At 52.1% G+C, this 23,094-nt stretch overlaps 1 protein-coding gene across 3 annotated transcripts in view; it reads right to left on the bottom strand.

Moving 5' to 3' along the window:
• Positions 1-6,218: 6,218 nt before the first annotated feature.
• LOC140393316 (zinc finger matrin-type protein 4) overlaps positions 6,219-23,094 on the bottom strand; it is a 588,935-nt gene continuing 572,059 nt past the window's right edge. For 2 of the 3 annotated variants that reach the window (XM_072479642.1, XM_072479644.1), the window contains 2 exons: positions 14,896-15,289; positions 6,219-9,307 (listed from right to left, as the gene is read on the bottom strand). In XM_072479642.1, the coding sequence (XP_072335743.1) occupies positions 9,266-9,307; positions 14,896-15,289 (436 nt within the window). In that variant the 3' untranslated portion in view covers positions 6,219-9,265. Of the gene's footprint in view, positions 9,308-13,184; positions 13,925-14,895; positions 15,290-23,094 lie in introns of those variants that run through there. The other variant, XM_072479643.1, reaches the window with a different exon arrangement.

Genomic DNA, 23,094 nt, shown 5'->3' with positions numbered 1-23,094 from the left:
GCTCGTCCATCCCCTCAGACAGTCTCTCGTTCCCCCCCCCCCACCCCCCCCCAGGGTTGCTGCTGCTGCTGATCGACCTTCTTCTAACGCTCTGCGAGATAATCTAGGAACGGTTGCCACCGCCTGTAAAACCCCTGTGCAGACCCTCTCAAAGCAAACTTAATTCTCTCCAATTTTATGAACCCCGCCATGTTGTTAATCCAGGCCTCACAAAAGCCCTCACCTGCATATATCTAAATGCATTTCCCGGGGGTAACTCAAATTTCTCCTCCAGTGCCCCTAGACTCGCAAATGTCCCGTCAATGAACAGGTCCCCCATTCTTCTTATCCCCGCCCGATGCCAGCCTTGGAACCCCCCGTCCATCTTCCCCGGAACAAACCGGTGGTTACCCCTGATCGGGGACCACACCGATGCTCCCATTGCACCCCTGTGTCTTCTCCACTGGCCCCAGATCTTTAATGTTGCCGCCACCACTGGGCTTGTGGTGTATTTTGTCGGCGAGAGCGGCAGCGGTGCCGTTACCAACGCCCCCAGGCTCGTTCCTTTGTAGGACGCCATCTCCATCCTCTTCCATGCCGCCCCCTCTCCCTCCATAACCCACTTACGGATCATCGCCACATTTGCTGCCCAGTAGTAACTCTCTAGGTTTGGCAAAGCCAAACCTCCTCGGTCCCTGCTGCGTTCCAAGAACCCTCTCCTAACCCTCGGGGTCTTATTTGCCCACACATACCCCATAATACTCCTACCTACTCTCTTGAAAAAGCCCTTGGTGATCACGATGGGGAGGCACTGAAACACGAACAAAAACCTCGGAAGGGCCACCATTTTGACCGACTGCGCCCTACCCGCCAACGAGAGCGGGAGCATGTCCCATCTTTTAAAATCCTCCTCCATTTGCTCCACCACCCTCGTCAAATTCAATTTATGTAGGGCCCCCCAACTTCTGGCTATCTGGATCCCCAGATACCGAAAACTCCTCTCTGCCCTCCTCAGCGGCAGGTCCCCTATCCCTCTTTCTTGGTCCCCTGCCTGTAGTACAAAAAGTTCACTCTTCTCCACATTAAGCTTGTAGCCCGAAAACTCTCCAAACTCCTTCAGAGTCTGCATGACCTCCACCAGCCCTCCATTGGGTTCGCCACGTATAGCAGCAGGTCATCCGCATATAGCGATACCCGATGCTCCTCTCCCCCGCGGACTATCCCCCTCCGTTTCTGAGACTCCGTAAGTGATATGGCCAAGGGTTCGATCGCCAATGCAAACAACGGGGGGACAGGGTGCACCCCTGTCTCGTCCCTCGGTAAAGCCGAAAGTACTCTGACCTCCGCCGGTTTGTCACTACGCTCGCCACCGGGGCGCTATAAAGGAGCTTAACCCATCTAATAAACCCTCCCCCGAACCCAAACCTGCGCAATACCTCCCAGAGGTACTCCCACTCTACTCGGTCAAAGGCTTTTTCCGCGTCCATAGCTGCCACTATCTCCGCCTCTCCCTCCTCCGATGTCATCGTTATCACGTTTAAGAGCCGCCGCACATTGGTATTTAACTGCCTGCCCTTTACAAATCCCGTTTGGTCCTCGTGTATCACCCCCGGGACACAGTCCTCAATCCTAGTGGCCAGTACCTTCGCCAATAGCTTAGCATCCACATTGAGGAGCGAAATCGGCCTGTCCGATCCACATTGCAGTGGATCCTTGTCTCGCTTTAGGATCAGGGAGATTGTCGCCTCCGACATTGTCTGGGGCAGGGTTCCCTCCTCTCTTGCCTCGTTGAAGGTCCTCACGAGGAGCGGGGCCAGCAGGTCCACATATTTTCTGTAGAATTCCACTGGGAACCCATCCGGCCCCGGGGCCTTCCCCGCCTGCATGCTCCCCAAACCCTTACTCAACTCCTCCAGCCCAATTGGTGCCCCCAAACCAACCGCCTCCTGCTCCTCCACCCTCGGGAACCCCAGCTGGTCCAGGAATCGCCTCATCCCCCCTTCCCCCCCTGGGGGCTGGGACCTGTACAGCTCTTCATAAAAGTCCTTAAATACCTTATTTATTTTCGTTGCACTTCGTTCCGTGGTTCCCCTTCCATCTTTGATTCCCCCTATTTCCCTCGCTGCCGCCCTCTTACGGAGCTGGTGCGCCAGCATCCGACTAGCCTTTTCCCCGTACTCGTAAGTCGCCCCTTGCGCCTTCCTCCACTGTGCCTCCGCCTTGCCCGTGGTCAGCAGGTCAAACTCCGTCTGGAGCCGTCGCCTTTCCCCAAGTAATCTTTCCTCCGGGGCCTCTGCGTATCTCCTGTCCACCCGCAAGATCTCCCCCACTAACCTCTCCCTTTCCATTCCTTCTATCTTCTCCCTATGAGCCCTGATGGAGATCAGCTCTCCCCTGATCACCGCCTTCATCGCCTCCCATACCACCCCCACTCGCACCTCCCCGTTGTCGTTGGCCTCCAAGTACCTTTCAATACACCCCCTCACCTTCCCACACACCACCTCATCGGCCAGCAGTCCCACATCCAACCGCCACAGCGGGCGTTGGTCCCTCTCCTCTCCCAGCTCCAGTTCCACCCAGTGCGGGTCATGGTCCGAAACGGCTATGGCCGAACACTCCGTCCCCCCCCACTCTCGGGATGAGCGCCCTGCCCAGAACAAAGAAATCTATCCAGGAGTAAGCCTTATGCACGTGGGAGAAAAAAGAAAATTCCCTGGCCTGTGGTCTTGCAAACCTCCATGGGTCCACTCCCCCCATCTGATCCATAAACCCCCTAAGTACCTTGGCCGCCGCCGGCCTCCTTCCCGTCCTTGATCTGGAGCGTCCAGTGCTGGGTCCAGCACCGTATTGAAGTCCCCTCCCATTATTAGTCCTCCTATCTCCAGGTCCGGAATACGCCCCAACATGCGCTTCATGAATCCAGCATCATCCCAGTTCGGGGCGTATACATTTACCAACACCACCCACGTCCCTTGCAACCTACCACTCACCATCACATATCTCCCTCCATTATCCGCTACGATAGTCTTGGCCTCAAATGACACATGCTTTCCCACCAGATTTGCCACCCCTCTATTTTTTGCATCCAATCCCGAGTGAAATACCTGTCCGACCCATCCCTTTCTTAACCTGACCTGGTCCGCCACCTTCAGGTGTGTCTCTTGGAGCATGGCCACATCTGCCTTCAGTCCCTTCAAGTGCGCGAACACTCGAGCCCGCTTCACCGGCCCATTCAGGCCCCTCACGTTCCACGTTATCAGCCGGATTGGAGGGACTCTCACCTCCCCCCCCCCGCCGACTATCCATCTCCTTTTCTGGGCCAGTCCCTTGTCTGCGTCTCCCTCACTCTCCAGTCCCCCAGCTGGGGGACCCCCGTCCCAGCCACCTCTTCTGTGTCCCGTTCTCTTTCGGCCAGTGCAGCAGCAACCCTTTCCCCCCCCCCCTTCCCCACCTCCCTCCTCTCCCCCCCTTCCCCCCCCTCCCGCTAGATCCCCGTCAAGCTTTTTTGCTCCCCCCATATCCCTCCCGTAAGTCAGCTGACACCTGCTGACCCCGGCTTCCCCCGCCATCCCTTTAACCCCCCCGTGTGGGTCTCTCCCAATCAATGTACATTCCTTTGACCCCTTCCCACCCTTTTTATTTATTTTTTTGCCGCGCGTGGGAAAAACCCCGCCCTTCCCAAAGCCTGCCCCGCCCCCCATGGCGCTGCTCCTGTCATGGCCTGGTCCCTCTCCCCCAGCCCATATATCCTTTCCTGCACGTGGTTGACCCCCTATGTACAACAAACATCATACTTCACCCCTCAAACACCCCCCTCCCACACAAACCCTCAATTAGAGTCCAATTTTTCAGCTAATATAAAGGTCCACGCCTCTTCGGGCGTTTCGAAGTAGTGGTGTTGGCCATTATGTGTAACCCACAGTCGCGCTGGCTGCAGCATTCCAAATTTCACCCCTTTCCGGTGCAGCACCACTTTGGCCCGGTTGAAACCCGGTCTCCGCTTAGCGACCTCCGCGCTCCAGTCCGGGTATATTCTGATCTCTGCATTGTCCCACTTGCTGCTCCGTTCCTTCTTGGCCCATTTCAGGACCCTCTCTCTGTCCGTAAACCGGTGAAATCTCACCACCATCGCCCTTGGCGGCTCTTTTGCCTTGGGCTTCCTCGCTAGCACTCGGTGCGCCCCATCCAGCTCCAGCAATCTCGGGGGGGCCCCCACACCCATCAGCGTCCCGATCATTGTGCCCACATATGCCGCGGCATCGGCCCCCTCCACTCCTTCTGGGAGACCCAGGATCCTCAAGTTGTTTCTCCTCTACCTGTTCTCCAGGTCTTCGAGTCTTCCCGCCCACGTCTTGTGCAGTGCCTCGTGCCGCTCCACTCTCTCCGCCAGGCCCACGAGCTCGTCGCCGTTCTCACTCACTTTTTCCTGGATCTCCTGAACCTTCACCTCTTGGGCTTTCTGGTTGCTCCAAGTTTTTCCACCATTGCCAGTATAGGCGCCACCATCTCCTTACGCAGCTCCTCGAAGCAGCACTTGATGAATTCTTTCATCTCCTCTCTGTCCATGGGCGCCGCCATTTTGTTTTTTTCTTCTTTCTTCTCCCGCTGCTCCAGGGCCGCTTTCCTTGCCGTTTCACTGCGGGTCCGGTCCATGCAGGGCTGTAGGGGACTTCCTCCGTTCTTCCCCACGGGTTAGATTTTTTTTAAAGGTCCGTTGGGGCTCCGTTAACGGGCCCAAAGGTCCGTTTCTGCGGGAGCTGCCGACTCGCGCGGCTTAGCTCCGCATCGCCGCGACCCGGAAGTCGGAAGATTGATTCTTAACGCACAGAATTTGTTTGTGACTATTCTCCATTCAAGACATTTTCTTGGAGAAATAATCCAGGGCTGCTCGGGGATGCTGCTGTCGTTTTGCTCACGTGTTCCGTCTGCTGCCGTCACAGAGATTTTGCAGACTGTTTGCTGTGGTCCGTTGTCCAAACTGACTCGGCTTGGCTGAGTAAATAGACTGCTGGACTAATTTGCTGTGAGGGTGAGTGGAAGTCTTGCCCTGTCCCTAACTCAGTGGCAGACACAACGGCGTCACACTGGTTAAAGCCCTGGATGGCTCAGTGCGGCGAGGGAATCGAACTGACCCCGAACTGTCCAACCCTAAAGTTCCAGATGTGATTAGAAAGTCAGGAAGAGACACAGAGAAATTTAAGACGGTTAAACAAGACCAAGGAAAATAATCAATAAGTCTGATTTTCTTTCAGGACAGACCATATTTTATTGTGAAAGTAATCTAAATACTTTTGTGATGGAAACGGAAACAAGTACATGATTGAAGATTGCAGTCTGCACTCTCATGTGGTCACAATGATATTTTATGCCATTTTTTTGCTTCCAGCATTATTTTTTTCATCATCGATTATTCAAAAAAGAAATATCGTGACTCGTTTACAAAACGAATTTGGATCAACCCCCCCACCCTCCACCCCTCACAAACATTATTCAACTTGACAAAACTACAGCTCTCAGATTTTTTTTCCAATATGTTTCATCGTTGCTAGTTTGGTACGTCTCAATTCCACAAAATACTTTGAAGGCTTGGATTTTGTAGATATTCTCTGAATCTGTGATAATGATGGAGAGTGACTGCACCCAGTCATTGGAGAGAAAACTTCCATCTCTCTCTCTGCATTGCCATGGAGTCTCCCTGCCACCGCCCCCCCCCCCCCCCCCCCCAACCTCTCTAACTGCGTGTCTATATCTGTATGAGGAGACTTTTAACACCCAAAAATGTCTGGGTGTGGTCGGACGGGATGCAAAAGTGTTTCAAACTTCCAACCTGTCCATTTTCAGATTAAACAGAACCAAGGCAGGAGCCTGGGTGACCCAGGGGGGGATTTGGCCTTTTCAATGTTTAATAAGGCTGCGCGACTTATATTTTCTCTCTCTTCCAGGTTCAGCCCCGACCCTCAGGAAACATGGCAGCTAAAGAGAGGTGAGGACAAGTTTGGGGGAAAGCTAAGAACTTTTCCAGCACTGCTTATGAGGCAGGAAGTGCAGGAGAGCCTACTGCCAGCCCCCTGAGCAAACCTTGCCCCCCCCCTCCCTGTGATCTGAGGCTCACCGCTACCACTGGCCCCTATTTCTGGTGATCGGACATTCCCACAGATATTGACCCCCCTCCCAATTCTGCCGCTCGCATCCTGACCCCCTGGGGTCATGCCCCACCCCCCCCCCCCCCTCCCCAGGCCATGCCCCATTCAACCCCCATCTCACAATCTCGAATACCTGGGCCTCTGCCATACCTCCTGCTGCTGCATGCCCTGCCCGACAGAGATAAACCTGTCAATGAGACCGGCTTCCAGGTGGGCAGCCTGGTGAAATCAAGCCGTGCGTTGCTTGTTCAAAACTCCATTCACCTCTGCCTGGAAAAATCTCACCCCGGTAAAGATCGGTATCTGTCTGCCTGTCCATCTATGTTGGAGTCAGTCTCCAAGTCTTCTTTCAGTCTGTGTGAGTGAGTGTTTGTAAGCTGACCTGCCTCCCTCACCCTCTCTGATGGTGCAGTTCTCTAATGGAGGGCCGTCACACATTGCGCACCACTGGGCAACTGGAATCTTGGTGCCATCCATGGTTCCTTGTTCCGAAGCTAGGGGGTTATTCCAAACACTTGAAGGAAACAATAGTCGTTGCATGGTCCCTGCTTGGTGCCGTTGCTTCTGCCCCCAGCCTCTCTAACACCGAGGGTAGTTAGAAACTCTGGGCTATAATGTTATATATCTATCGGCCCTTCCTCCAGCTGCTTGTCAAGATCAGACAGACCTTTGGGCTTACAGGACTACTGAGATGCAACTGGGAATAATCCTGTGTCTCTCCCCGCCCCCCCCCTCTCCCCCCTCCAATGCTGGAGTCGGGCCAGCTGAGCTGAGAAAAAGTTTGGGGGGCCACTGGGTGTGGAGGTGGCCATTTGAAGGTCCTTCCACATTGCTGTGGGATGTCACCACAATGAGAAACAGGAAGGCCCTCTAGCCCTCACCTCACACACCCTGCCATACCGACACGCTCCATGCCCCATCCATTCCCCATGGCACCTCCGACACCCAATGACAATAGTAATGGAGGCCTCGGCTCTGAGCCAAGCCTCATTGTGTATGCTTGGCTGAGTGACCCGACATCCTTTACACTCAAGGAACTAGGTGTGGCCCAGAGAAAACATTGCTCATGCTCTCTGAAATCTGCAGTCAATCTCACAATGTTTATTTTTTACAAGGATACGTGTTTAAAAGGGCTTTTGGTTTCTCCTATCGATACTTTAAAGAGCCTGGATGCTTGACACCGATAGTGCCTCTGAGGAAGTTACTATTTTTAAGTATAGTATTTTAAGCATTATGAATAAATTAATTTTTTAAAAGCTTTTTTTTCATACATCCTCTTGTCACTGTAGGGTTTGTTGGTTCCTTACAATGTATAGTGGGTAAATTGGCATGGAATTGCCACAGGTTGGCACAGGGGAACTGAGGGACCATGGAGAGAGTGTGGGGGGGCGCACGGGTGTAAGGGCAGAGTTTGGCCTGGGGGAATGAGGGGCCATGAGGGGTGGATGAAGGGACATAACTTGGTGATGAGGGACCATGGCCGGCTGGGTGGATAGGTGGAGCTTGGAATTGTGGGTATGAGGGGCTATAGAGGGGGACAGCGTGGGGGTGTAGCTTGGTGTAGGGGGCATGAGACGGACATTGACCGCACTTTTTAAAAAAGACCCTCATGCAGACTGGGGTTCACGTTTCCTCCGAGGGGCTGGGGGCCACGGCTCTTTGAAAATCCTGAAAATGACAGAGAGGCTGGACACGCTTATTTCCTCAATGGACCGGCCGGGTCAGGAATGCCGGATGCAGGGTTTTTTCTTTACAGGAATCGACTCGCATCCTTGAAAGGCACCCCCGAAAATCAGACATCCGGGAATGGGGACGGAAATCCTGGAATCGGGACATATATGAAGGGCCCCGGGTCGTACAGTCATAGGAACTGGCCCAGCTGGCCCATGCCGTCCAGTTTCTATCACTAAGTCATCCCAACTCGGTGGAAATCCTGACCATCACTGGAGTCCCAGTCTGTTTGTTACAGTCAGTCGCAGCTGGACTTTGTTGAGTCTCTGGCAATATCCATTCTGTTTGGGCGGAGACAAGCCAGAATCCCAACCCTGGCTCCAATTCATTAGCTGACACCCTGGTGGCAGCACTTCCTCCGATTTCTATTCCCCAAATATCTTGGGATTGACAGCAGCGCTTTAATATTCCAGAGATAATTTCCTGCTGATACGGGGAGCATTCCAGAAAGTGGGAACGACAGTCACGGAGGGGAATTACAATTGAAAGGTTATCACCCTCTGCTCCAATCGCCTGCTTCTCAACCTGACAGAACCTTGTGTGGGAAGCCGGAGAAAGCGGCGGCCTGGGTTATTCGTGTTTTCAAAAGATAATTGCTGTACGAACTCGCAGGTTCGCTCAATAATCTGACAACACCCACCGGGGAGGGGGAGGCAGGAATCAGAAGATACCGATTTAAAATAATGGACTAAAAAGATGGGGGGGGGGGGGGGGGCGGATTGGTGGAGAAGAGAGGGAGGGGGGAATGAGGAGGATTGTTTTTACACAGCAGGTTGTTATAATGTGGAAGGCGCTGCCTGAAAGGTGGGGGGAGGAAATTCAGCCGTAACTTTCAAAAGGAATTGGATAAATACTTGAAAAGGAAAAATGCCCAGGGCTCTGGGGAATGGGATGGGGTAGGGGCAGGGAGTGGGACTGACAGGTCTTTTAAAGAGCTAGCATAGGCACAATGGGCCAAAATGGCCTTCTGTGCTATATGATTATTCAGTAGGGAGGTTCCCGACATGGCCATGGGAGGGCTACATGGTAATGATTAATAATGGTTGATCTATTGTACAAGGGCTCAGCTATCTATTGCTACAGGTTTCACTGGAAACAAGATATCAATGATTGCATTTTCATGGTGTGTGATTAATGTATTATTTCAGCTTTCCCACCCGGAGAAAAGCATTTATTGTGACATTTTTAACCTGTTCACAGGAAATAAAGATTATTTTTGTTCTCAAAGAGTCAGTGTTCAGCCTGAAGTTCCCCTGCCCTCCCTTTGTCCCAGCCTCTGCTTTCGGAGCGCAGCCCACTCGATATTCCACCTCCAGCCTTGAGAAGAAGGTTCTTCAGAGCCTGAGAGTCCGCGTGATCTGGGACATGATCCTCCTCCTTCGACCCTGGTCCAAGACGATTGCAGTGGGCTCCTATTGGTAGTAAGAGCAGCCACCCACTGCTGTTGCCTGAGGCTGAGAGACAGAACAGACAAGGAAGGAAAAGATACTTTAATGGAGATGGGAGAAAATTAGGGAAGGCATTGGCAAATACATCGGACCGAGCATGGCACTTGAGTCATACAGGTTGTGGTCATTCCTGATCAGAGTTGTAGACTCATTCATAGAGATAGATTGGTAGGATTTGCCAACATTATCATTGTATTATGTGACTCCCAGATTGTAAAAGATAAACTAGACGGACTTTCAGTCTTTCCTCGTCTAAAGATTCCTCTGTGCCATGTCAACGCTACTCAGCCAGGATGGGATGTGGGTGGGGTGGGAGTGAGGGCTACATCTTTTTTATTCATTCATGGGACCTGACCATCATTGACAAGATCTGAATTTATTTCCTGTCTCTTAATTGCCCTCGAGACGGTGGTGGTGGGTTAATGTGAACCGCTGCAGCCAATGGGGTGCAAAGGTAACCCCACAGTGCTGTTAGGGAAGGGGTTTCAGGATTTTGACACAGCGGTAGTGCGGGAACGGCGATACAGTTCCAAATCAGGATGGTGTACGCCTTGGACGGGAAATTGCAAAGTTGGTGTTCCCATGTGTCTGCTACCCACGTTTGTCTAGGCAGTACAGGGGACGGATTTGGAAGATGCTGTTGAAGAAACCTTGGTGAGTTGCCATGTGAATAGTTTTGAACTAGTGAGGATTTTTGTTATCAATCACTATCCAGCGATCCTTTCTGGAACGTGCACATGTATAGACGCCAAGGGGAAGTAGGGTTAAGATTTGGCTGCAATGCTCTTCTCCACAATTAAAATAGGGAACGCCAATACATCCCCAGCCTTGTCAGGTTCTTTGTCCATCACAGGCCTCTCCCAACAGCCCTCCCCGACACCAATGGGTGATGGCTGACCAGTGCCTCATGGTGTGCTAGCGAGGGATTTATTCTCAGCCTTCAGGAAGGCTATTACAAAACTCTGGCAACTGCGAAGGGCGAGCTTGAAAAATCGCAGTAGAAGGTGTGAAACGTGCGTGACGACGCTCCCAGAGAGGAAGAGTCTAAAACATGGAAAGGGAAGACAATGTTTTAGCTTGGCTGGTCCCTCATGTTTTTCCAGCGTACAGGGTTGTTTTACCTACCATCACAATTATCCATCAGCAACACATCCCTCCAACAGTGTGTCTTCATCCATTATTCAGTTGAGTGATGCTTGCATTGCAATGGCACTGCCTGGAATCTCTCCAGTTCCCAAATAACTAATCTTTCCCATCAATTAGCCAACTCCTACTCAGCAACGATGAGATCAATTTACAGAAATATCTTGCTGACCCAAATTTCCACTTGATACCCAGATGAGAATCAATCTGGACATGGTCAGGAATTTGATCTAGGAGATGAATAATCTAGTTTTATACAACATCTTGTTAGGTTTCCTAGACATCGAGTGAACTACTTACAAATCATAGTTATTATGTAGGCGAACCCGGCAGTCAGTTTTGTACACAGCATGATCCCATACACCACAAGCTAGGTGAAATATTATTTGCTGGCGTCCTTACCCGTCTCGCACCCCAGCTATTGTCTCATACAATCATAGAATGGTTAAAGCATAGAAGGGGGCCATTCAGTCTGCTGAACTCATGTGGACCTAGATTATTGCGAACTTGGCATTCCAAGTTGAACTTCCACACTTGCATCCTATCCATCATAAAACCCACCTACATCACCCTCCATGACAGAGCAAGCCTCTCCCTCCCCTTCAACTCACTGGCAAATAAAACCCTCACCAATGCCTTTTCCACCTCCAGACTCAACTATTCCAATGTTCCCTTGGCCATTCTCTAACCCTTCACTCAACTCATCAGAAGCTTTGCTGCTGTCCACTGTGTTAGTCAGTCTGCTCACACACCTGTTGCCTGAACACCTCAGATTCAAAATTCCTCCAGTTTCACCCCTCCTTATCGCTTTAACCTCCTCCAGCCTACAATCATGTCCCTCCTTGTCTCTAACTTCCAGGAGCCTACAACCCTCACCTTTCCCTAACTCTGTACCCTCCTCCAACCCTAAAATCCTATAGATCTCCAAGGAAAACAGAGGCAAGTACTTTCTTGGGCCACACACACAACAGATGGAACCAAAAGATGCCTTTGAGCCAGACTGATGGAATTATAGAATCACTACAGTGCAGAAGGAGGCCACTCGGCCCATCGCGTCCACCCTACCAAGACCTGCACCCCACCCTATCCCCGTAATCCCATAACCCCACCTAACCTTTTTGGTCACTAAGGGCAATTTATCGCGGCCAATCCACCTAACCTGCACATCTTTGGACTGTGGGAGGAAACCGGAGCATCCGGAGGAAACCCACACAGACACGGGGACAACGTGCAAACTCCACTCGGAAGGTGACCCAGCAGAGAATCGAACCCCTGTCCCTGGTGCTGAGGGGCAGCAGTGCTAACCACTGAGCCACCCTCGAGCCTCTGGACTATTCCAGCCTCGAGATTTCTGGGATTTTCTACTCCCTGCTCAGGGTTTAATCTTTTCTCCTCTTGTGAAAGGCTTTATGAACATTAAAAATGCAAATACTGCCGTTCATTTCTAGGGACATATAATTGAAAGGCAGGGATGTTGCATTAAACTTGGTCAGGCCACACTTGGAGTGCTGTGCACAGATCTCAATGTTGCCAAAAGGATATTGATGCACCGCGGGAAGGTGCAATAAAGATTTCCAAGGACGGGGCCAGAGCTAAGGAGTTATTAACTGGTGGGAAAGGCTGAGCGGGCTGGGCTATCCTCTCCAGAAAGAGGAAGGCTGATTGATGTCCTGAAGATTGTGAAAATGTTTGACAGAGTAGATCCATCAAGGATATTTCCACTTGTGGGGGGAGACCAAAACAAGGGGACATAAATATAAGATAGCCTTTGTAAAAGCTGAGCAGACTCGGTGTGGTAAACCACTGTTGCACCTCTATTAGGTGATGTATGGTAGGACCTGTACTACAGGTACGTTGGTAGTCCCTGCCTGCTGGCTACGCCCAGTAGGCGGAGTATAAATATGTGTGTCTGTCCTCCGTGCTGCAGCCATTTCGCCAGCAGCTGTGGGAGGCCACACATCTTAGAGCAATAAAGCCTCAGTTGTACCCAACTCAAGTCTTTTTGCAATTAATTGTGCCTCACTCGGGAAGGTGAATGTATTTTTAGCCAAAGGAAAAGGCCACAACCTGGCGTACAGCACAAAGATCCCAACCGGGATTGCTGACCATTCCAGTCCCCATCCGGGCCGGCTTTTCAGAGGTTATTCTATGAGCTCCCAGCTGGTGGGCCTCTGTCCCTCGGCGGGGGAGCTCCTATTCCACCAGCCCCCGGGGGGGGGGGGGGGAGATCCGCCGGACCGTCTCCGTGGGTCCCACAATCCAATCAGGAATGCACAAGAAACCTCTCTACCCAGAGAGCGGTGGGAATGTGGTGTCTGTCACCACAGGGATTGGCTCAGGTGAACAGCGTAGATGCATTTAAGGGGAAGTTGGATAAATACATGCGGGAGAAAGAAATAGAAGGAAATGCAGAAAAGGTGAAATGTTCAGGAATGGGAGGAGGTTTGTGTGCAGCACCACACCAGTTTGCACAAGCAGTGGTGGGTTTGGGGGGGGGGGGGGGTGGTGAATGCCATGTTTCTGTGTTGTCAATTCTATATCATTCCCTGTACGTAAGTGTAGTTGTTACTGAGTACGACACTACAGTATTGAGCACCGGATATGACCTCCGCTACAATTAATCTTGAAGTGCTTGACATGTTCACTAGGTGAAGGGTTGTACAATGTTCCATTTCCCTGACCCACCAACCTTCACACTGATGAAGAGAGATGTAATGAAGATATAAAGAAAAGTCGATAATTTTAATTGAATTCACTGGATACAGAAACGCACCCTTGGTCTTTTATCACAGCTAAGGCTACAGATTTACGACACGGAAACACTTCAGGGACTGAGAGGCGGACAACTCTGCAATGGTGATGTTTCTATAACTCTGATCAAAGTGCCTCCCCTCATATTTATCTACGCTACATCCACCAGCACTCTGCTCCTTCAAAACATTGGTCCAATACAGTTTGCCTTTAACAAATCCATGCCGCCTTTGATTAATTAGCCGGTGATTTTCCAAATGCCGATTAATTTAGTCCCGGATTATTGTCCCTGAATGTTTCCCCACTAAGGCCTGTAGCTAGGTATATCCCCTCATTTCACGCAGGAGTGTAACACTTGCACTTTAGTTTTATGACGCCAATCACATCCCCGAAGAGATTGGAAGATGTTGGCCTCTGCAATTTCCACTCGGACTTTTCCTGGTAACTTAAGGTGCAGCCCATCGAAGCTGGGTGGCTTTTCTTTTTTGAGGATTGCTAATCATCCCCACCCTTCCTTCGGCTACCTTTTCACTACTTATCTGTTGATAAAGGTTTGTTGGTTTCCCTTTTCTATTACAATCTCTAATCTATTTTCATGCAACCCTTATTATTTGTATTTGAACATAAAATCTGAGCCGCCGTTCCCGGTGCAGTACTGTGGGACTGCTGCAGTGCCAGAGGTGCGACCTTTCAGATGAAACGTTAAAATGTTTGCTCTCTCAGCTGGATCTGAAAAAAAAACATGTGCCTTTATTTCGAACAGCCAAGAGATATCCCCCCCCCCCAGAGTTCCCCCCCACCCCGCCAGGAGAGTTCCGCCCCCCCCCCAAGAGAGTTCTACCCCCCCAGGAGGGTTCTACCCCCACCCCCCCCAGTCTAGTTCCACCTCCCCACCCCCCCAAGAGAGTTCTACCCCCCCAGGAGGGTTCTACCCCCACCCCCCCCAGTCTAGTTCCACCTCCCCACCCCCCACAAGAGAGTTCTACCCCCGAGGAGGGTTCTACCCCCACCCCCCCAGTCTAGTTCCACCTCACCCCCCCAAGAGAGTTCTACCCCCCAAAAGAGTTCTACCCCCCCCCAGGAGGGTTCTACCTCCACCCCCCCCAAGTCTAGTTCCACCTCCCCACCCCCCACAAGAGAGTGCTACCCCCCCAGGAGGGTTCTACCCCCACCCCCCCAGTCTAGTTCCACCTCCCCCCCCAAGAGATTTCTACCCCCCCCCCCAGGAGGTTCTACCTCCACCTCCTAAAGTCTAGTTCCACCTCCCCCCCCCCTCCCCAGGAGGGTTCTACCCTTCCACCCCCCCCAAGTCTAGTTCCACCTCCCCAACCCCCTCCCAAGGATGGTTCTACCCCTCCACCCACCGCCAGGAGAGGTCCACCCCAGGCAGTTCCCCCTGCCCCCAATGAGAGTTTCCCCTCCCTCTCCAGTGAAGTCTCCCCCCCCTCCCCCCAGGATAGTTTCCCCTCCCCAAGGAGAGCTCCCCCCGGAATCCGGGCCAATATTATTCCCTCCTTTCACCATCACTAAACAGTTAATTTGGTCACGAATGTATTTTTGCGGGATCATGCTATGTGCAAATTGAAAACACTTCAAACCCAATTTGTTGGCCATAAAGCACTTTGGGACTCCATGAAATCATGTGAGGTGCTATAGAAATGCAGTTTCTTCCTTTCCATTTGACCGCTGCTGACTCTTACCTCTCCACAACCTGGGATGAGTCCCAGCCAGCTTCCCTGGTCCTCCCCCCAGCCTCGCATGGCAGTGCCCCAGCTCCTCTTCTCTCTCCCCAGCCTCGCTTGGCAGTGCCCGGTTGGGCCTCCCTCGACGCCGACCTCCCGACGTTCTTCCCAGTTGGGGTTGGGGCCCTGCAGCCTGGCGTCACCGCCCACTGGGCTGTCCCCTCCCTGCCTGGCCCCGCAGTCAAGCCCGCAGCCTGGCACTGCTCCCCTCCAGCCCCTCCTGTCTCGGGCTGGCCGTCCGTCGCAGCTGCGGACCTGGGATGCCTCCCTGCCACCTTCGACCCGCTCGCCCCGGCCTCGTACTGCAGCTCGAGCCGGGGGTTCCGTCCCTCCGCTGTCCTTCGCCTCATCACTGTGAAACAAACGAAGAACCCAATCATGATGGAGCAAAGAAAATCGAAGAGTGAGAATGAAAAAAAAACAACCTAAAAATGCGAAATAAGTACCCTTGATGGATTACCTTGAGGTGCAATTTCGGCACGATTTAACGCACAAAAAACAGGGTCTTGTTTTGGGTACATATAGTGGAATCATTCTCAGAGCCTGCAGTACCGAGAAAGCGCACTGGGCCGCACTTACCTCACTTCCTGCCTGACAAGCTCAGCTCGTCAGTGCAGTCGGGGCCCCATTTTTAAATGCCGACCGAGCTGCGTGGGATTCCTCCGGGTGCTCCGGATTCCTCCCAGAAGTCCCGAAAGACGCGCTGTTAGGTGAATTGGACATTCTGAATTCTCGCTCTGAGTACCCAAACAGGCGCCGGAGTGTGGCGGCTAGGGGATTCTCACAGTAACTTCATTGCCGTGTTAATGTAAGCCTACTTGTGACACTAATAGAGATTATTATTATCTCTCGCTCCGCCTCGGACACCCCACCGCACCCTCCGCACCCATCCACTGCCCCAAATGACCTCTTAGGGGATCCTCAAGCCCTCCCTCACCCCAATTTTGAAGAGCAGGACACCCCTGGGCCCGATCTCAGGCGTGGGCAACCTGCCAGCCGTGCACTGCCACCCCGACAGCCTGGTAGTGCCAGGGTTACACTGCCAGTGTGCCCAGGTGGCAGTGCCAAGTACCGGCGTGCCAGCGGGAGTGCCAGCGTACCACCCTGCCCAGAGCCCTCCCACCCTGGGGCCTCCGATGACCTGGCACTGTTACACCCTGTCCATATTTGTGTGGACCAGTAATAAATGGCGCGAGGTCTCCCAGGCTTGGCCATTCGCTCCTGGGCCTTGGGAGAATTGGGCGCAGACATATTCAACTGAGCCTGATGCTTCATTTAAATATGTGTATCTTGGAAGATCTCGCTTGGTGCTCCGAGCGTCACAAGTCGCGTGAGGCCTCTCGTAAGGTTTACCGGCCTCGACGCCTCACCAAGTGGGGCATGCCAAGGCCATTCGATCGTGCCACCTTGTCTATAACACAAATACAGGCCATTTAGCCTCATTGGTCCACGTTTAACTTCACGTTCCACATGCGTCTCCTCTCACCCCTCTGCATTGGAATATATTCCTCGAATCCGTTTTTCCTGCTGTGCTTATCAGCTCCTCAATAAATACATTGATGCTATTCACTTCAACCATTCCCTGTGGTAAAGGTGTCCACATGCTAACCACCTTCTCAGTGAAGAACCTTCTCTGAATTCACTGTTCAATTTATTGCTATCTCATGTTTATGGTCCTTAGTTTTGTCTCTCAATATTTTCTCTACACTTACCCTATCAAACTTTAAAATTCTCTTAAAGCAGGCTTGTCCAACCCTCTCGTGTGAAGGGCCACATTTCAATATTTCTTTCACTCAAGCAAACTTTGAGAAGACCAGGGTTTAGACAAGAATTTCAACAAAATGTTGAGGTATGAAGAACAGGAACAACTTGCTGAGCAAAAATAAAGCACTGTCCAAACAATAAATTGATGATTTAAAATCACGAGTAATTAGAGTGTAAGAGGGTGCTCTCCCATATTTGCTGCTGATTGGTTCACTAGTGATCCGAGCAACAGTAAGGTGGGAAAGGAACGGCGTGTGATTGGAGGAGCAGTTAGAACCATAGAATCCCACAGTGCAGAAGGAAGCCATCCGGCCCATTGAGTCTGCACCAACCCTCTGAAAGGCCATCCTACCTAGACCCACCCTCCCACCCTATCCCCGTTACCCCACCTAACCTACCGGTCAACTTCATCATGGCCAATCCACCTCACCTGCACACCTTTGGACTCTGGGAGGGAACCGGAGGAACTCGAGGTCCTTGAAGAATCTTCAAATTCCTTTCCCGACATTTTGAACACGAGGTCTGGGTGGGCTGGATAGAGAGGTGACGTAGGCCGGGTCGTGGCGTGCAGGCCGCATGTTGGACAAGCCTGTCTTAAAGAGTTCTATCACCCCTCAGCCTTCTTTCTTTCTGGAGAACAGAGCCCCAGCCTTTTCCGATTGGCATAAGCTCTAACGTTCTGGTGTCATATTTGTGAATATTTTTATTTTGCACTCGTAGGAGCGGAATATTGCTGCAGAGACCAGAAGGTCAGAGGTCCCATTCTATCTCATTTGGTTACATCCTTGCCTGACTCAGAATATTGGGAACTCAAGCCCATTCGAGGAGCTTGAATACACAGGGCCGTATTTAATGGACGTCTCGCCGTCCAGTTGCAGAGCTCCGCGTCACCTCTTTCTGGGAAGGCCTGCCCATTTAAGTCGCAACCAGGCACCTAACTGGGCAATGATGGGGCTTCCCAGGGATCAAAGACCCCAGGTGTGGAAATTCCACCTCCTGAGGGTTGCTGGCCAATCGTTCTCTTCTGGACTTTACTCAGACTGACCATCTGATAATATCATCCTGTTGCTGTCTATGGGAGCTTTCTGTTCACAGACAGGCTGTCGTGTTCGCTACATTACAACAGCGAGTTGTACTCGGCTACAAAGTGCTTTGGGATTTCCTGAGGCAATGAAGGACTCTATAGAAATACAAATGTTGCTTTCAAATTTAATTGAGAATCTGGCAGTGTCTATAACAGATGGCTGATTTGTAAGATTCGCTCCCATTCAGCAAGTTGAAAATCGACACCCCTGATTTTCACATGGCCCCTACAGTAGCAGAATGGAGTGACTTTTCACTTATCTGTTACCTCTGTCTTTTAATTCAATTTACAATGTTCCGATCTATAATTGAATGATTAGCTGACAGTCTCATTAAAAGATTTTCTGCTGCCTTTGCCCTGACAGACTGCAATTTCACTTCAATTCAATGACACGATGTGACAACTGCACAATCACCGACTCTGCTCTTTAATCCCATGTGGAGGCCTCTGATTTACTGGCAGACACATAGAAGACACAGCTAGTTACATTTTTGAGTGATCCAGCAATTTCTTGTTAACGGCTGTTAGATGAAGAACGTATAAACGGATGCGACCGTGGGGGTCTAACATAGGCAGGTGTGTGAAACGCGGGAGGACACATGGGTTACGTAAAGGGCAGTACCCATGCTGGGTGCATACTGAGTCAGCTCGTCTCATCTGGGTCAGGTAACTTTTGGAAACGGTGCTGCTGACTGATGCACGATCAATTAGACTCGAAGACGAGGTTGTATCATAACTGAAGGCTTTAATAGACTAGATCTGTTCCCCAGCAGCTTCGGTACAGAATGAGGCTGCTGGGACGGCACCGGTTCTTATACCCCGCCTGTCAGGGCGGAGCCACATACCAAACAGCCAATGGTAAGCTGCTAGGCTTACCCAATGGTCTACAGCCTCTTGGGTACCGCAATACCTGATACTACCACACTAACATGTCTTCATTCTTTCTTAATCGTGGTTCCCCACCCACTGTAGTCTCTCAACCCATCTCCGGCACGTCTGCTCTCATCCCTTCCCCTCCCTCCCAGGACCAGGATAAGCCCCCCTTCCTCACTTTTCATCCATCCCAAATCCACATTCCAAGGATCACCCTCTGCCAGTTCTTCAAACTCCAGCGTGATGCCACCACCAAACACATCTTCCCCTCACTCCCCCGTCAGCATTCCGCAGGGACCGTTCCCTCCGGGATATCTTGGTCCACTCCTCCATCACCCCCCCAACACCTCACCCTCTTCCCACGGCACCTTCCCATGCAATCGCAGAAGGTGTAACACCTGCCCCTTTACCTCCTCCCTGCTCTCCATCCAAGGGCCCAAACACTCTTTCTGGTGAGGCAGTGCTTCACGTGCACCTCCTCCATTCTGGTCTATCGGATTCACTGCTCCCAATGCGGCCTACGGACGTTGCAAGCAGGGCCCAGGCCTTCCTGTCACTGCCATTTCAACTCCCCGTCCTGCTCTCACGCCCACATGTCCGTCCTTGGCCTGCTGCAATGTTCCAGTGAAACCCGGCGCAAACTGGAGGAACAGCACCTCATCTTCCGACTAGGCAGGTTACAGCTTTCCAGACTTAACATTGAGTTCAACAACTTCAGACTGTGAACTCTCTCCTCCACCTTCACCCCGTTTTTATTTGCATCAACTCATTTTAATTTCTTCCATTGATCTGTTTTTGCCTCACAATTGTCCCCCCTCCCCCCCCCACTCAGCCCACTTGGGCCTCTGTTCCCTTTGCCTCGTTGTTCTTTGACATACTGCTCACCTTTGTTCTGCCATGTACACATTCTAATCTCAGCCACTATCAGCACCCTTCTTAGCCTTAATCACCTCCGTTTGCATTCCCTAAGTCTCTCTGTCCGTGACACCTTCATCATTTCCACCGGCACGGCAGCACAGTGGTTAGCAGTGTTGCTTCACAGCTCCAGGGTCCCAGGTTCGATTCCCGGCTTGGGTCACTTTCTATGCGGAGATTGTACATTCTCCCCGTGTGTGCGTGGGTTTCCTCCCGGTGCTCCGGTTTCCTCCTACAGCCCAAAGCTGTTCAGGTTAGGTGGATTGGCCATTAATTAAATTGTTCTTAGTGTGCATAAGAAAAGGGTTGCTAGGTTAGAGGATAGGGTGCAGGTGTGGGCTTGGGTAGGGTGTTCTTTCCGAGGGCCGGTGCAGACGCGATGGGCCAAATAGCATCCTTCTGTACTGTAAATTCTACAATTCTATCGCTGGCCCACCACTCCACAACAGTATAACCTCATCCTGGGCGGGATTCTCTGATCCTGAGGCTAAGTGTTGGTGCCGTCAGAAACGCCGTCACGTTTCCCAACGGCGTCAACACGGCCCCAGGATCAGCAATTCTGGCCCCTACAGGGGGCCAGCATGGGACTGGAGCGCCCCACGCTGCTCCGGCTGCTGATCCTGGCGTCAACTGGGCGCCGCAGGGGCTGCGCTCGCGCAGTGGGTTCCTTCTCCGCGCCGGCCCCGACGCAACATGGCGCAGGGCTACAGGGGCCGGCGCGGAAGAAAGGAGGCCCCCAGCCCGAGAGGCCGGCGATCATGGGCCAGGCCACAATGGAGCCCCCCCGGGGGTTGATTCCCCCCCCCCCCCCCACAGGCCTCCCCCGGACCCTTCCACGCCGAAGTCCCGCCGGCTGAGAGCAGGTGCGAACGGCGAGACTCGGGTTTCTTTTGCAACGGCCACTCGGCCCATCCCGGGTCGAGAATCGGTGTGGGGGGGGGGGGGGGGGGGGGGGGGCTCTCTGGCACCGCGCTGAACACGCCGCGCTAATGGCGCCGATTCTCCGCCCCGTCAGGGCGGTGTGGCACGAGTCGCTCCGGTCGCGGGGCTTCTCCGGCCCAGCCCCGGGCTGGGAGAATCCCGCCCCCTATTTCCAGTTTTCTCCAGCTTTGACAATGAGCCATCCAGATTTGAAAAATAAGCTCCCTTCAGCTGCTGTCAGACCTGTTGAGATCGTCCGGTGTTTTCTGTTTTTGTTTCAGATTCCAGCATCCGCAGTAATTTGCTTTTATCATCCGGGTTGGTAATTAGTGCATGAGTTTACTTTTGTTCATGGTTTGTGCATGTCACTGGCAAGGGATGCCCATCTCTAATTGCCCAGAGATGATGGTTTTGAGCTGCCTTCTTGAACCACTGCAGTCCACCTGGTGTAGTGACGCCCACAGTGCTGTTAGGGGTGGGGCTCCAGGATCTTCACCCAGCGACAGTGAAGGAGCAGTGATATAGTTTCAATTCAGGATGGTGTGTGGGTTGCGGAGGAGGTCTTGCGGCTGGTGGTGTTCCCAGGTATCTCCTGTCCTTGTCCTTCTAGGTGCACAGGTTTGAAAGGTGCTGTCTAAGGGTCTTTGGTGAGTTGCTGCAGTGCATCTTGTAGATGGTACACACGGCTGCCACCGTGCGTCGGTGGCGAAGGGAGTGAATGTTTAAGGTGGCGAATGTGGTGCCAATCAAGCGGGACTGCTTTGTCCTGGATGGTGTCGAGCTTCTTGAGTGTTGTTGGAGCTGCGCTCACCCAGGCAAGTGGAGAGTATTCCATCACACTGATGTCTTGCTCCTTGTAGATGGTGGACAGGGTTTGGAGAGTCAGGAGGTGAGTTACTTACCGCAGGATTCCCAGCCTCTGACCTGCTCTTGTAGCCACATGGCTGGGTCCAGTTCAGTTTCTGACCAATGGTAACCCCCAGGATGTCAACCCCAGGTTTTTGTGATCACTCTAGCTTTTTAATAGAATAATTAACAGAGGGTGAGCAACAAGGATGACATTCATTGCTCACCCCTAATTGAACTGCAAAGGTGGTGGTGAGATTTCTTCTTGACCTGTTACCAGGTTGATACAACTCAATAGAGGTTGTCACAGTGAAACCACATTGGAGTGATTCTCGAGTCGCACAAAGGCCCAGACTGAGTGAAAATGGCACGCTTCCTTCTCTAAAGAGTCACGACTGAACCAGTTGTGGGGGTTATGACAATTCAACAACTTCATGGTCATTTATTATTCCCACCACTTTTTTAGAGCTGGATTAAAACACCCAAACTGCCACGGTGGGATTTGAACCCATGCTCTTTGGGCTAATAGTGGAGACCTAGTAGATGGGTACTACTTGGGGAGGGGCCAGTTTAGCTCACTTGGCTAGACAGGTGATTTGTGATGCAGAGCGAGGCCAGCAACGTGGGTTCAATCCCCGTACCGGCTGAGGTTATTCATGAAGGCCCCGCCTTCTCAACCTTGCCCCGCGCCTGAGGTGCGGTGATCCTCAGTGAAGTACTTTGGGACATCCTGTGATGAGGCTATATAAATCTAAGTTCCCTGGGCGGGAGTCTCTAATCCCGCGGCAGAGTGTCTCACCACCACCTTTGCCGTTGCGTTTCACGAAGGCGTGAACAGGCCGCTGCCAGGAGTAATTCTGGCCCCCTGTAGGGCGCTGGAGCGGTTCACCCCCACAACGCCGAGTCCCGCCGGCTCAGAGCAGGTTAGTACGGCGCCGGCGGGACTCGGGTTTTTTTTCACAGCCGCTCGGCCCATCTAGCGCCAACCACGCCAGCGCCTTAATTCAATTACCTTTCAACCCCAGAGAGCTTTGACCTATCCTCCTCCAATAGTGTCATGATATTCAGATAAACATCATAGTGCAAACAGACATACACACTGATGGACAGATCAACGGACCAATCAACACACACGCAACATCACAGCCAATCACAAGCAAGAGCAGACACACTATAAAACGGGGAACACGACACTTCCGAGGCATTCTAGCAGGAGACAGCTCAGGGCACAGAGCTCACAGCGCGCCACTCAGACATTCACCATGTGCTGAGTGCCTCTCCAAGATAGTGCTAGGGCTGGGTCCACAGGTTAGAGGGTAATGAACGAACCACAGCAACCAGTTTACAAATGTTAATAATTGTTAGTAATAAAACTGAGTTGTACATTCCGCAACTGTGTTGGTTTGTCTGTGTAGCAGAGCACCCAACACGACATAGTACCAGGATTGGAACCCAGTACCTGTGAGACCTACCTACGCATCCTCAGGAATCCGCCATCCTGCGCCATGGACACCATCAGCCCGCCGCAGCCGCTCCAAATCGCTGGAAACCTCGGCGTTAACTGGAAGTTGTTCAAACAGCGCTTCCAGTTCTTCCTAGAAACCGCAGAAAGGGAGAATGCTTCGGACACCAAGAAAATCGCCCTCCTCCTCTCCACGGCAGGGCAACACGCCATCCACATCTACAACTCCCTGGTGTTCGCGGAAGGTGAGGACATGACGAAGTACAAGACGGTCCTTCTCAAACTCGAGCAA

The sequence above is a fragment of the Scyliorhinus torazame genome, chromosome 16 (assembly GCF_047496885.1).
Source record: "Scyliorhinus torazame isolate Kashiwa2021f chromosome 16, sScyTor2.1, whole genome shotgun sequence".
NCBI lineage: Eukaryota > Metazoa > Chordata > Chondrichthyes > Carcharhiniformes > Scyliorhinidae > Scyliorhinus > Scyliorhinus torazame.
Note: the sequence above shows the minus strand (reverse complement) of the source record. Positions and strands in the feature narration are given on the sequence as shown.